Consider the following 14,000-nt stretch of genomic DNA (forward strand, 5'->3'; position numbering starts at 1 on the left):
AAGCTGACAAAGTTGCACTCTGTTATAGGTATTATATATCACTGTGATCTGACTAAAGAGGAACTGGAGCCAAGAGTTTTTCGGGAGGTGACTGTGAAAGGATTTGATCCTTCGGTTTACCAGACAATTCAGGTAATAAATGCAACTCCTTCCAACTGGTTGTAAACCCTTAGATGGAAGTTTAACAAAATTGTGCTTTGCTGAAGGTGAGTGATTTCTTCAGCTTCTGAGCCCTATAGGGCTCTTGGGCCTAAAGATCCTCCTAGAAGCTATGTTAAGGCACATATGAAATAAAGAGGTGATTTGAGACAGCCAGCATGGCTTCACTGAGGGCAGATCTTGCCTGACCAATCTGGTGGCCTTCTATGATGGAGTGACAGCTTCAGTGGACAGAGGAAGGGTGATGGGTGTCATCTGTTGATATCATCTGCTGTGATTTCATAACAAATACTGTGGCTAAAAATATTATGTGAAATACACATTTTAAGTAGCAAATAGCATATACACTTCCATGTCAGATACCGTTTTATCAGACCACCCTTCTGCTGCCATCTGTCATGCAGCACTAGCAGGATGGTTTGTCCTCTACTGCCATACTGCCACCATGTGCCTCCAATATCATGAGCCAACATAGCAAAATAGAAGGCATTACTTTCAGAGCAGTCCTCATAGTTTGTTGTGAACCAAATGTATATGCTGCTGTTGACAAATAAAGTTTGAATTAGCTCTTGCAAGAGAACTATGAAATTCATAGCACAATTTATTGTGTTTTGAAAGCATTTGCTGTTTAGACGCTGTTGCCTGGAAGGACAAGTCTTTAAAAGTGTATTTGTTTTCTTGGGGCTGTGATTGTCTCTTTTGCAGAAATTGCTTTTACAAGTGAAGTGATTTTCATTAGAAGTTCATTCTGTTGTTCTGCCTTTCAGCCCCATCTGCACTACTTTGCAGCACTGATTTCAAGTTGTGAATCACTGATAAGGGAAAATTAGCCTCCAAACAATCTAATTCCTAGTGGAACTTCTCACTGTACAGTTTGGCACAGTTATTAATCTCTGTTTCAAGAAAATAAAACACAGAAGAGCAGTCAGGCTGGAGATTGATTGACAAAGCTGTGGGAGAGATTTGTGCACAGCACCTGCCCATGCTATTCCTGGATCTTGCTGTTGCTGTTAGTGTCCGTTCATGAGCATTAAATGCTCTCATTAAAATGAGAAGTAAAGAAGGCAGAAGAGGAAAGCAGTGTCCTATGAGAGAATGTAGTAAGCTCAACCTGCTTAGCAGTACAAGAGCTGACGTTATCTCTTTTTTTTCAGTGTGGATAGATAGAAGCAATAAGAAGACGGTCTCTTGTCTAATAGGTACAGAGAGGTCACTGGGTTTTGGAGAGCTACTGAATTTTGATTCAGTAGCTGGGTCAGCTGTGTTTCTTATACCAGAGGAGGAAAGTGCATTTATTTTACACTGAATCTATGCACACACACACACACAAAATTCTTCCCGTTTCAGAACTGATTGAGTTTTGATTACTTGCTTGTTTTTAACAGCATATGGAGTTTGACTCCTGTCTTGATCTCATGGGATGAGGGAATAGAATTAATATTTGGGGAAACAAGTTGCTTATTATTGCTTGTTTCAATTTTATTCATTTTTATCTCCTTGTGGTTTCATATTGCAGGGGGGGAAGAAGACTAAGAAGTACTGTGAGAGAGGAGGGAATGTAAGGAAGTGCATGAGTTTTAGTACTTGCTACAGTGTAGCAGGCCACCTACCCTCTTCCAAGGGGAAAGTAAACTCAGACTGTTTCACTTTTCATCAAAACCCCCAAGATGAGTCTGAAGTCTTTAGCTTAGGGCTTTTCTGGCGCTTTGGTAATGGCTGTGGTTTTGGCACCTAGTCAACAGTCTTGCTCTGGCAGGCATCAACAAAATCGCAGTGACAACTGTGGCAGCATTGGCAGTTTGCCTACGTGAATTTAACTTCTTACACCCATGGCATGTGATTCCTATGAACACCGCTTTAATCTGCCAGTAACTTTTCTTCTTGCAGGTCAGCGAGGAAGCGACTCAAAACACGATCTTTAGGTTTTAAGGTTCTGTATCTCTTTAAAGCCAGAAGCTAGTATATTGGAAAATTATTTATAGTGCAGCCATATTGCACTCCACTTTAAGGTGAAAATTTGTACTTGTGAAGGATGTTATGTCTAGAATAGCAATTAGTGTAGGATTTCCCATAATGACCTTAAATGATCTTGAACTTTTGAAGCCGGCCTAAGCAGAAGCAATGCACTCAAATAATCCGTACCAGTAATTCTGACAGACCATGATATTCCCTAAGTCTGGAGGTGAATAGAGTAGGAACCAGATCTTCATATTCCAAGCAGGAGGGATGTAGTAATTTAATTTGAACTTGATTGGCAAAGAAAGCAATGCAATTTTCCTGTTTTGAGGCCTAAATGTCCAAAGTTGCTCTCTCCCCTTCTTACATTCTACACAGCATTGTTGTACAGTTTAGTATGTTGGGAGTTTGTATTCAGCAGAATGCAGAACAATAGAAGTGTTGTTTGTGGTGGAGGAGTACAGAAGTGCTCTTAAGAAGGATTAACACAATACCAGACCACACAGTTTGAATGGATAATAGTAAAATTCCAGTCTCTCTCTTTTTGTGATCATCATACAGGCCTTGTGATTTGTTATTCCCAGGCTTTCTAATGTGAGATTTTGTGTGCAGAGAATTGAAGAACTTCTTAAAATGCTGCTTTGCAGAACCTTCATTGAGCCAGCAGTGTGCTCTTGCAGCCCAGAAGGCCAACTGTGTTTTGGGCTGCATTAACTAAGGGGTGGCCGGCAGGTAGAGGGAGGTGATTGTCCTCCTCTACTCAACTCTTGTGAGGCCCCATCTGGAGTACTATCTCCAAGCCTGGGGTACAGGAAGGATGTGGAGCAATTAGAGTAGGTCCAGAGGAAGGCCACTAAGGTGATAACAGGGCTGGACCACCTCTCCTATGAGGAAACGTTGAGGGAACTAGGATTGTTTAGCTTGGAAAATAGAAGGCTCCAGGAAGACCTCATTGTTGTCTTACAGTACTTGAAGGGAGCATATAAACAGGAGGGGGAAAGACTGTTCACAAGGGTGGATAGTGATAGGACAAGGAGGGATGGTTTTAAACTGAGACAGGGGAGGTTTAGGTTAGATATTAGGAGGAAGTTTTTCACACAGAGAATCCATTTTGATATATGGGAGCTTTATACAACTGCAAAGGAGTTAAAATGATTATTTTACAGCCTTCTATGTCTTAAGTTATTGCATTGTTAGCAGTGAATAAAAACAGTATAGATTTCTACAGTAAATGACTAAATACATCTTACCAACAAGGAAAAAAGATTAAAAGTGTTCTTCACAGATTTTTCCCTTCTCTTTTTTTTCCCACCATTCATATTCACTCCTGCGGTAGTTCTTACATCCAATAATTAACCATGGACACATCACTGTTTTAATTAACTCCCTTACAAAATAAGTAAGAATTCTCTGTAAAGATTCTCAGTGGGAATATTCTTGCAGCTCTTATTTTCCCCTTTTTATAAGCTGTTGGTGTTATTTCTCAAAGGCAGTGAGGAATACTAACTCAGTTTTACAGGAACAAAAACATTCAAGATGAGATTTGTCTGTGGTTACATGCTGATGTGCCAGGGTTTCTTTTTTGATATGGGTTGCTCTTCTTTTTGCTGATGCCAGGAGCTGACTCTTCAGATGCAAACAGAAAACTATTAAGTAAGTTTTTGGTATCACATATGTGCCAGTTCATAGAACTTTAGCATCAGTTTAAAAAACATACAGAAGAAAAACAAATTAAAAAAAAAAAAAACAACCAAAAAAACTTAAATATCACCCACTCCCAGTATCTCCAACAATGTTAAATACTGACTAAAGAATGTCTTTTGATCAGTATAGTGTACATGTATCTCATAGAGTTGCAGAATAAACAGTCTGATTCTATAATGGTGAGGATCAAATGCAAAGTGATTCCACAAATGTCTGTTGTTCCCAACCTTCTTTATGGCTTCTCAGGTCTTGTTCAGACTCACGCACTAATATAAGTGGAAAATTTCACCATACTAACGACTGTATGTGTAATTGTCCTCTGAAAGAAAGAAGCGATAACTACCAGTTTTCTTTTCTCTGTCTGTTTCTTGGGGCTAAAATCAACTTTGCTGGCAAGCCATTGCATTTCTCATAATGACAGTTTTCCTCTGCAATTATGGGAATGTTTTTTTTAATGCATCCTTGCCCACTCATTACTTTGCCTCACAGGGCCTATCTAGGAGAGGGTTAAATCATGATTTAGTGCTGCACTGAGGACAGCTCTCTCTGGGACTATAGTCATTAGTTTTATTCACTTTATACACTGGCAAAAGGACATTAGGTGATTGCAGCTGTCAGACCTCACTGATATGGATCAGAATTCAAGCCCCTGATTTGGCAGGGGAAGGCATTGCATAGTATAGTATAGTCCTGTTGAATAGTCATTAAGTCATTAAGAAGAGGATTTGCAGCTTAATAAACTGTATGGCCTCACCAGCTGTTCCTGAAGATTTTTCTATGATTCTGTGAAATTTTATTACATCATGGCTTTATGAAAGGCAGAAAGGAAGCTTCTTTTCTTTCATTCTTTTAGTTTTCTCTACTTATGAGGCTTCTCTTTCTGAGATCGTATAAAGTATTAGTTGAAATGATCTTTTGAGGTTATTTTTTACATTGCAGTTAAAGAGATTGGATTATCTCTTTTTCTACAAGAGAACCAACTGTTACCGCCTAGCATGGGATGTTGCAATCAGAAGAACCTCTGGCAGAGCTGCTGTGATAACATGACAGAAAAAACAGGGAAGGGAAGAAACTGCAGTGAGTGCATGCGGTGGCAATGTGGTGGTCATGTATCCATGTGCTAGAGCACATAATGTTTACGGCAGGTCACAGTTATGATTTCTAAGACAGGCCGCTTCTGCCTGTACTATTCCGGACTGGCTTTTATCCACTTGGTTGCTAAAAACCTCCAGTTTCCCAAGGCAATTTGTCCCAGTGGTTCACTGTATTTATTGTTAGAAAGCTTTCTTTTTTGCAGGAGAAAGAGGAGTCTGCCACCAGGTTTTACCTAAATTCTCTTGCTACTCTTGCAATGCATAGCTTTGTGTCCCTCACAGACAGGATTCTTTTCTTTAGAATATAAACATCTACAATCTGCTCAGTTTTTCTAGACAGCTTTATCTTCTGTTCTTCTTCCTTTTCCCTGGATTCTCTAAATGTCCAGGATGTGATATGACATGCTAAGCAAAGTAACTGTAGCTGAGGTTTGCAAATGTTAAGTATGGTAGAATGAGTTATTCCATTTGTTATATTCCTGTTGTAGGTAAGAATTCTGCTCGAATGTGCCAGTTAAATAGATTTTTCTTGCCTGAAAGTTCTTTGTTTGCTCAAGTTTTGTTTGACGTATTCTGTACCTTTCATTTGCTTCTCTGAATTATTTTAGTCAGTTCTTTCCCATCCTGTAGGTGATTGCACCTGTCCAAACATCGTGCTGCATTTTTTGCCATACTGGATTTTGTTCTACTTTTTCATGTAGCTTTGCCTTGTGTTCTCTTTGCAGAAAGCACTCCCTTGCTGCCTCTTTTCTTCTGGAGACTCTTAGTGTTTCCCTAATGAAACTTCCCCACAGTTCCCCCTGTTCCACTTAGGTACTTCGCAGTGAGTGAATTTCTCATCCTGAATGATGTCCTTGTTGGCCACCAAGGAACTGGAGTGTTTTCAGAACAGAAATGGCTCTGGCAGAGCTGAGGCGTTTGTATTTGTGAGCCCCAGGCCTCTAAGCACACACAAGTTAGTAACTAGCTTATATTAGGCTTGACATACAACTGATGCAGAAACATTTAAGATTGTACAGCAGCCTACAGAGAACAAACTGGAAAGTTATTGCTCCTTTGTTTACTTGTGTTATTGGAGCACTTTGGAGGCTTAGTCTTGGACTGTGTTCACCACTACACTGAAGTGCCATGTACAGACAGGCCATTAGCAGGACCCCTCGCCAACTACTCCTTGAAACCAAGACAGTTCAAGAAATTATGTTTCTGGGCAGTTAGAAGCTGTGTGTTAACTACATAGAGGCATTGGAACCAAATTATAATTAACACTATTTAAAAGTAGTGAAAAATACCCATAAACATAAAGGATGGAAAGTAGCAGCTCACTTTCCACTCAGCACAGTTCATCACTAATTACATGAGGGTTTTTTTTCCTTTGGATATTTATCTGTCTATGATCCAATACAAATTCATCAGGGCACAATTTTATTAAGGGTAATCTAGTTTGCAGCTTCATTTATCAGTTGATTTTATTTTATCAACACTGCCCGGAGGTACTGATAGAATATCATCTTTCCTTTGATTAATTGTTTCTGCTCTGTCCTGGAGGAACATCTTAGAAAATTTGTGGGACAAGAGAAACCTCCTAGAAGCATAATTATAGCAACTAGTTTTTTACCCATATTAGATGAATAATATAAAGAAATAGATTTCCTGAATCCTGACTTGCTTTTCTCACATGCACAGAAAAATGGATGGATAAATTCTTCCTGACAAGTACAGCTTGCTTTTCAGCCAAATGCTTTTGGAAGTAATAGTACACAGTGTTTGGTTGTAATGACTTAAAATACCCAAGAAACAGAAAAGATTCAAAGGATAATGGTAGAATACCTGGAGCTGAGGAATCTTTTACCGTTAGAAACATCCCTGAAATTTTTCTTCCACTTCTTGGCCTACTTTTGAACTACTAACAGCCGCTGAACTTGCCTTGCAGCAGTTAGACATTTCATCTGTTTTGTGATTATTAATATTTGAATTCTTTGACTGATAAAAAAGTTTATTGAATTTTACCACCTATTCAGATATTGCCCATGAAAGGAAAGATCAGTACAAGCTGTCCGTAGTTTTTCTGTTTAAATAAACAAGTTTATTTTTCTTCCCTTTTTTTTTTTTCCCCTTGTTCAAACATTATTATAGAGATGCATTAGCATATCCCTTGGTGTTCCTTTTATGAAGTACCTTCAAGCCTTGTGATGTCTGTCTTGAAAATACATCATAAAGTGACATTCTTGCAAGGTTTCATTGTACTAGTTTGTTGTCATTCCCCCTCCCACACAGAATAGATGATATGTTTCTTTTCAAGCCAAAGAATAGAAGTGAAGGGTTTTGCTGTACTATGTGTGCAACTTTTCTTGGTGCTTAGTGATTTATGGTGCCTCTGGTTTTGAGTAGCCAGCAGTGTCTCTAAGCAGAATAACCCTGAAATTATTTAGCTATCAAAAGTCATAAACCAAGTTTCTTGGCAATGTAAGTGGAATATGTGGGTCCTTCTCTGACATAAGCTGGGTTCTTGGCATCACCAGTGTCAAAATTCAATTTGTTCTGCAGGTTTTTGGATATGCATTTACAGGTGAAATTTGAATACCCTGACTATTCTAGATGCCCTGCATTAGGAATTAGAAACAAGGTGTGGATGATCTTTTTGAAGCAACAGCTCAATGGCACAGCTCTCTTGAGATAACCAATCAAGTTCTGACCAAAATAGGAACAGAAATGCTTCATTAGCTGGTTTTTATTTGAATGAGAATATCTTTCTCATTTCCCATCAGATGTAATAAACCATAAATTAGAATAGCTGTTATAGAATAGTGTACATAATGCAAGTTCCCTCCTTTGCATAGTGGGATTTTATTTTGAAGTGTTTACCATTACAACCCAAACTGATTTACAGCATGGTAAAGAGGAGGGTTGTTTGCTTTCTAATGCTTACACAGCGTTACAGTGCTCATGTCAGAGCAGATTTCTCAGTGAAGTAAATCTTGGATTTAATGAAAGAAATTGCATTAGCCAGCAGATGTTACTTGCATGTGTGCATGTGCTGCTTCTATTGAAAAATCTCTTTATCTCATTCATGAATACATAAGCATAGAGGTAATATAAGAAAGAGACCATAACTTTCATTGACCTATGGGAAAAAAGTTTATCATGACTACAATATATATTTAATTCAAAAGGTATATCTATCTGATATGTCTCTGTACTATACTCTCAGTGTTCCTTACAATTGAGGAAAAAAGATGTAACAGTACATGGCAGATGCTACTTCGTCTGTTGTAGGAAGCACTGGGATTGCTCTGAAGTAAGGCAGAGAGAGAAACCAACAAGTCTGTCAGGTTGCAAAAGAGGAGTGGAAGGAATTCCTTGAATCTAATTTGCCACTAGCACTTTATGTGATAGGTCTGCTACCTCATAACTGATCACAAAAAAAAATGTGATTTAGGAATAATGTCTGCCCTGCTTGGCCTGCAGAATTTCTGAACTCCCAGCTGTATTTTTCTCCTACTTTTTCTCCCCACTGTTACACTGTGAAATACCTCACTGGAGACATTTGCAGAAGGGCAGCTGAACTGAAGAAGACATCTTTTCTAAAAGATCATCTCCTCTGTCATCAGGAGGCTGCTTTTCATCCCAGAAACAGGTTCTTCTAAGAGCTTTCTCTGTTATTTTCACAGTGCTTTTGAAAATGTCTGTAGTGACTGCTCTTCCTTCTGGATTTTACCTGCATTAATTTCTGCTGTACTGAGTCACTTTGGCTCCTGTCCAGCTCTGTATTTAGCAAGCTTTGCAACTATCACAGAATTGCTTTGAAGCTAATTTAAGAAACTTAAAGAAGATTGATTAGGATTTCCCTCTGAAGAAGGGAAACTGCAGATCCTGTAGATTTGCTGTGTAGCGGTAATAGGCTGCCAGATCTACAATGTTCTTTGGACATCTCTTTTTTCTATAGTCGAGTGCTTGTTGATGCTATAGTCAATGGAGTATTTCTTCTGTGATGGAGAGCTATGTAGCCTGCAGTACAAAACCGGGGGGTATTGTTGGTTTGTTTTGTAATGTCAGAAATTAGGAGAATCTGAATGCACTGTGCAGAGGTTGTGTTCAAGGCCAAGCACTGGGAGGGAGAATCTTGATTCTATGGCAGTCTATGAGACTTTCGCCTTCTCACCTCAAGCAAGTAGAATATTTCCCCCTGCCTGCCAATACTGATACTTTCAGACTTGCTGGTGTAGGGTCTTTGTGATTTGCCTCCCTGAAGTGCTGAGCAGAAGTTATTACAATCTATCAATTTTAAGCGTTGCTGTACAGCAACCTCTAGTGCTGTCAGTGCACAAGTTCGAACTTTCTTCAGGGACTACTCCATTAGGTTTACCCTTTCAGTCTTCTTTGAAATACAGCTGCATGGAATTTCAACAAAGTTTTTGCAGTGTACGGGGAAACTAATGACATTACAAGTTTCAAATTTCTTATACTTTTCTTAACTTCAAAGCATGTATTTTGGCATGTGTGCAGTGAGACATCTTCGTTTTGCAGTTAATGAAGGGAATACTGCAGATGAATCTGAACATGTGAAATGTAGTCCCAGGAAGTTAGAAATGAAGTGGTTGTTCCTTTTGATCAGCTGCTCAGCACAGGTTTGCTCGGGTCACCCTACTTGTGTGTGCTGGGACTGAAGAGAGCAGCCATGGGTGAAGGGGATGTCCCTGTCTGCAAGCACAAAACAATAGCTGAACTTCACAAGTCTGCTACATCCTGTTCTTTTTCAAAAGGAAAGAAATTAATTCAATAAAACACTAATTGACAATAGAACAAAAGTCTATTTGAAGGCATTGTCTTGGTATTTCTGTATTTAAATTATGGTACAGATGTTTTTAATAAAGCCTGTTCTATTATGGTTTATGTGCCTTAGTTACTTTTCGTAACGTTCTGTGGCATTTTAGCGCAATGAATGTCAATGCACTGACAGATACAACTTTTACCTGGTTTAGATCAAGCACACAAAGACATGGAAAGAACTGATATCTCTGGTATGTAGTAACTAATCTTGAAAGAGAGGTTGAGAGACATTTTTAGAATCACAAGCAGCTTTCTAAGAATGATTAGCCTATTGTGATTTAGAGAGTGTTTCAAATCCCAAGTCAAAAGATTCTTTTCATATGTAAAATTAACGTATTATCAGCAAAGAATAATTATGTCTGAAAAGTTGCACAAAACACTTTTTAATTGCAATTTAATTATTCTTGCTATTAACTAGCATGTTAAAAATTATGAAAGATTTCTAGACATTTAGATATGTTTCACAGCTTTAAAAATTTGCATTAGACTTATTTAGATTATTTTGGACTTCTCTCTATATATATATTCTATGATTCAAAGCAGTATCTCAAATCCTGTGTTAAATCTTACCTTAAAATTGGTAGAAGTTCAGCGTGTTTTATTTTTGCTGAGGGGGATTTTCAATTTTATAAAAGTAAGGTGATTTCAGGTATCTACCCACCTTTTTTCCGTGAACAACCACAATGACATTCACCCTTTAATCTGTGTATTCTGTAACAGACAACAGATTTTTAAAAGCGAGAAAAAATGACACTGAGTATTCCCAAATTTCTGACTCTTAGTTTTTAAGGGTGGGAGCCTGTATTTAATTTCAGTAGCTTTGAGTATTTTTAGCTGTGTGATGCAGTGTTGTACTCGGGCAGATTCATTTTATTTATTTGTTGTGATGATCATATCACTTCCTTTAGTGCTATATGATACCGACTTGGTATTTATTCACAGAAGTGCATGGTGGATGAGTGCCAAAATTATTTTTAATTCAATGTGTAAGTTCTCGCTGTCTGATTATATTATCTCTGTAGACAAATAAAAGGGAAAACCTGACTTTTTGACTGCTCTTTTCCGAACTCTGCCAACTTTTCAGAAGCTGAATTATGTATGTCTGCTTCATGGCCTTTTGTGAAGAAGAGAGAATGCTTTTGTTGTCCTTACAGAGGCATACATTGATAAACTAAGGATCTTTCTGAATTTATATCTGTATCTGTGGTGCTGGGTGTTGGTTTTCCTATTCCTTAAGCAAAGATCATGTAACGTAAATTCTGCATGCTTATAACAAACAGGAATTAAGAGGGCAAAGACTGCCCCAGAACTGAATGCACAGCACACTTTTTATTCTCATTAGCTGCTAAGTAAATTTGTAAATCATTTATATGTAGACCTTACTGAACAGGATTAGAAGTAAGCTTCTAGTGTCTGTTTTAGATCAAAATTGAGTGTAAATTGTTTTGAAGTGCTAAGGCTTGTTTATTTAAAGCAAAAAGGATAGAAACTGTATGTACTAATGAGGAATAACAAATATTGTTGTGTGTAGTTTATATAGTTTAATTTTCAGGTGCTTCGTAGTAAGGAATAGATGTGCAAGCAATGTTGCTTTCTCTCTGAATCATGCTAATTAGAATAAGGTTTCTAAATCCATGCCTCATGTTCCAGCATCTGAATTAAGAGAGATTCTTTCTGGCAGTGAGAGCCCAGGCCATGTGACACAAAGGGACTGTAGTGTGAGACAAAGTTATGCTTACAACTATTTAAGGGTTCCTCTGCTGCTCCCACACATGCTCCTAGAATAGCCTGAGAGGCTGCACGCAGCAGGAGCACCCTGCCAACCACACACTGTTGCTGGTACACTCCTGGAGACTGAAAATATTTATTTTCAGCATTTCACACCTCCTTCCCGTACTACTTCTATAGTTTCATTCTTCCCAGTATGTCTGACGCATTGTCCTCAAAGTGGTTTTGGAGGGAAAAGTATTGCTTTTTATATGTGCTAATGGCTCTAGTGATGTGAGTCTTCATTTGTGGAAGTATGTGAGCGATGAGTAACGTAATGCGACTGGCACAAGTGGATCACTCCGCACTGCGATAAAGCAGAAAACCATAGGACCCTTCTGTGAGCAGTTACTCTTGTAAAAACTGTCAGCTTCTAAAATTAGGCATGAAGTGCCATCACGGGAAGGTTTTCTCTTCAGGGCTTGCCCTTTCCAGTTTACCTTAATCTTTGAGATAGAAGCACAGCCCTTTATTGGTTGCATAAATAAACCATTGGACTTGCTTCAGAGATAACACCCAATTTAAAGGTGAGATTGAATCAGTTGTTGAAAATAGTCTATTTGGAGAAGCTTAAATAGGTTCACATATCTCGGTGTCTCACTGAATTGATTTTTTTTCCCACCTCCCATTTGTTCCTCTCAGAGAGGGAGGTAATGATTATTTCAGTAAAAATAGGAATGAAAACCCTTACATTGCAAATGTCACCTTGACATGCAGTTTTTCAGTCTGGTTTATTTTTTTTGATGAGTTTGCATTTACCTGCATGTTATTTAATCCTAACTGATAATGATAAAAGCCTTGCTGAAGTCATTTTCCAGAGAGTGCTATAAGAAAAAGAAAAGGTCCAACAACATTGTTACTGGAAACACAGGAGGGCCAGGTGTGCACGTTGTGTGAATTGCCAGCAACAACTGGAGTTGTTGGAGAGTATTTTAGAGAGGAGTCTCTCTGGAATGCTTCATCTCTATCCTCAGCAGGTCTCTTCTCTTGTCCATCAGCTATTTCATTTGTTTATAGTGTTCAATTTGTTTGTAATGTCTTTCTAAATGTTTTGTGTGTTCTCTTGTAGTGCGCCCTGATGAGTACTTCAGCAGTAAAGAGATGTTTGTGGCAGGAGCTGGGAAGGGTTATTTCATCTATGCAAAAATGCCTTCAGCTTTAAGTTCTGATTTATATATATATTTTTTTAACTTTAATAGGAACTGAAATGCTGAACTTTACCTAGAATAAGCCTACAAGACTCAGTGAAGCCTTCAGATACTGACACAGTGTCTTTGGAAATTTCTCACACATCTTTAGCCATCATTAAACTAAAATCAAATGTGATTCTTTTTTATTTTTTTTTTTAACATGCCATGTAGCTTTCTGTTTCACATTACAAGCAGTGCTCAGAATAAATATGTTGGGAGAGATCGTATTACTGGTGGGGTTCATTAGTTATAAAAACAGATCCTGTTGATCACATAACACTTTATATGATAGGTTTCTTTCCTCTAAAGCTGAAGGGGTTGTAAATGTACAATGAAGAAAGGTTGTAGTTCTGTTACTTTGTTCTGATTTGACTGGAAGCCACAAATGTTGATACCAAACCCAAAACAATGAGCTTTAGGATAAGCAGTAAACTGCATTCATGCCCATGTTTTGTTTGGCTGTCAAAATAGGATATGCTAGATCCTAAACCAGAAAATGCGTGCAGATACATGCATCTAAATAACAAGATGAAGAAATTCTGCTAAGCAATTGCTGCGGATGTATCTATATGTGAAATTTATCTTTTAAGTTACTACAGCGCTGTGACTTATTATAGTAGAGAAGCACGTAGGAAAGCATATGCTGCCTGGATGCTTGATTTCCTAAAAGCCAGCAGATAGCTCTGTTGTCCTGCCAGGTGGGTTTGGGGGTTCTGTAGTGCCAGCACTCCTGGTCCGAGCTGCTGGGAAATGCCTGGAAATATGCCAAATATGACAGAAGTGTCTGTTGTGGATTATGTTACCACTGTGATTAGGGGAATTTGAGACAACCTGGAAAGACCAGCCAGTGCTCGATCCATGTTTGCGGGATACAGACCTGCTGTTATGAGTTTATGGTGCATGCACAAGTGTTGAATAGTCACCTTTTTGATGCTTTCAGAAGGTTTAATAAGAAACAGGATTTTCAGCCATTCGAGGTTTATTCTTTTGATTTGAGTCTGGTGTGTGGAATGACTCTGTTGAGAAATGTTATTAATGTGTTAACAATGTTAACAAAATGTATGCCAATATATTGATACCAAAAACTTAATTATATGGCTTTTTTAATATCTTTAGCCTTTTTCTTATGGTTAAATTTGTTTTTACAAGCAAATACTGCTGCATTTCAGCAGACAACATAAAGTCTTAAGGGAGTTTTACATATTTTGTTTGGGAGTCGCATAGCTATTTCTTACCCAAAACAGTGTGTTTACTTGGATCTCATTAAGTAGCTACCCTACAATGAGTTGCTTCTTCTCTGTAC

At 38.3% G+C, this 14,000-nt stretch overlaps 1 protein-coding gene and 1 long non-coding RNA gene across 2 annotated transcripts in view; one reads left to right on the forward strand and one right to left on the reverse strand.

The window, feature by feature from the left end:
- Positions 1 to 14,000, forward strand: part of PREP (prolyl endopeptidase) — an 81,885-nt gene that overhangs the window by 51,239 nt on the left and 16,646 nt on the right. Inside the window, exon 11 of the mRNA XM_015858711.2 lies at positions 29 to 132. Within this exon, the coding sequence (XP_015714197.1) occupies positions 29 to 132 (104 nt within the window). The remainder of the gene's footprint in view (positions 1 to 28; positions 133 to 14,000) is intronic.
- The window catches only part of LOC107311843, a 29,640-nt gene that overhangs the window by 12,859 nt on the left and 2,781 nt on the right, over positions 1 to 14,000 (reverse strand). The gene's annotated exons all lie outside the window — the stretch shown is intronic.

This window comes from Coturnix japonica, chromosome 3, assembly GCF_001577835.2.
Source record: "Coturnix japonica isolate 7356 chromosome 3, Coturnix japonica 2.1, whole genome shotgun sequence".
NCBI classification, from domain to species: Eukaryota; Metazoa; Chordata; class Aves; order Galliformes; family Phasianidae; genus Coturnix; species Coturnix japonica.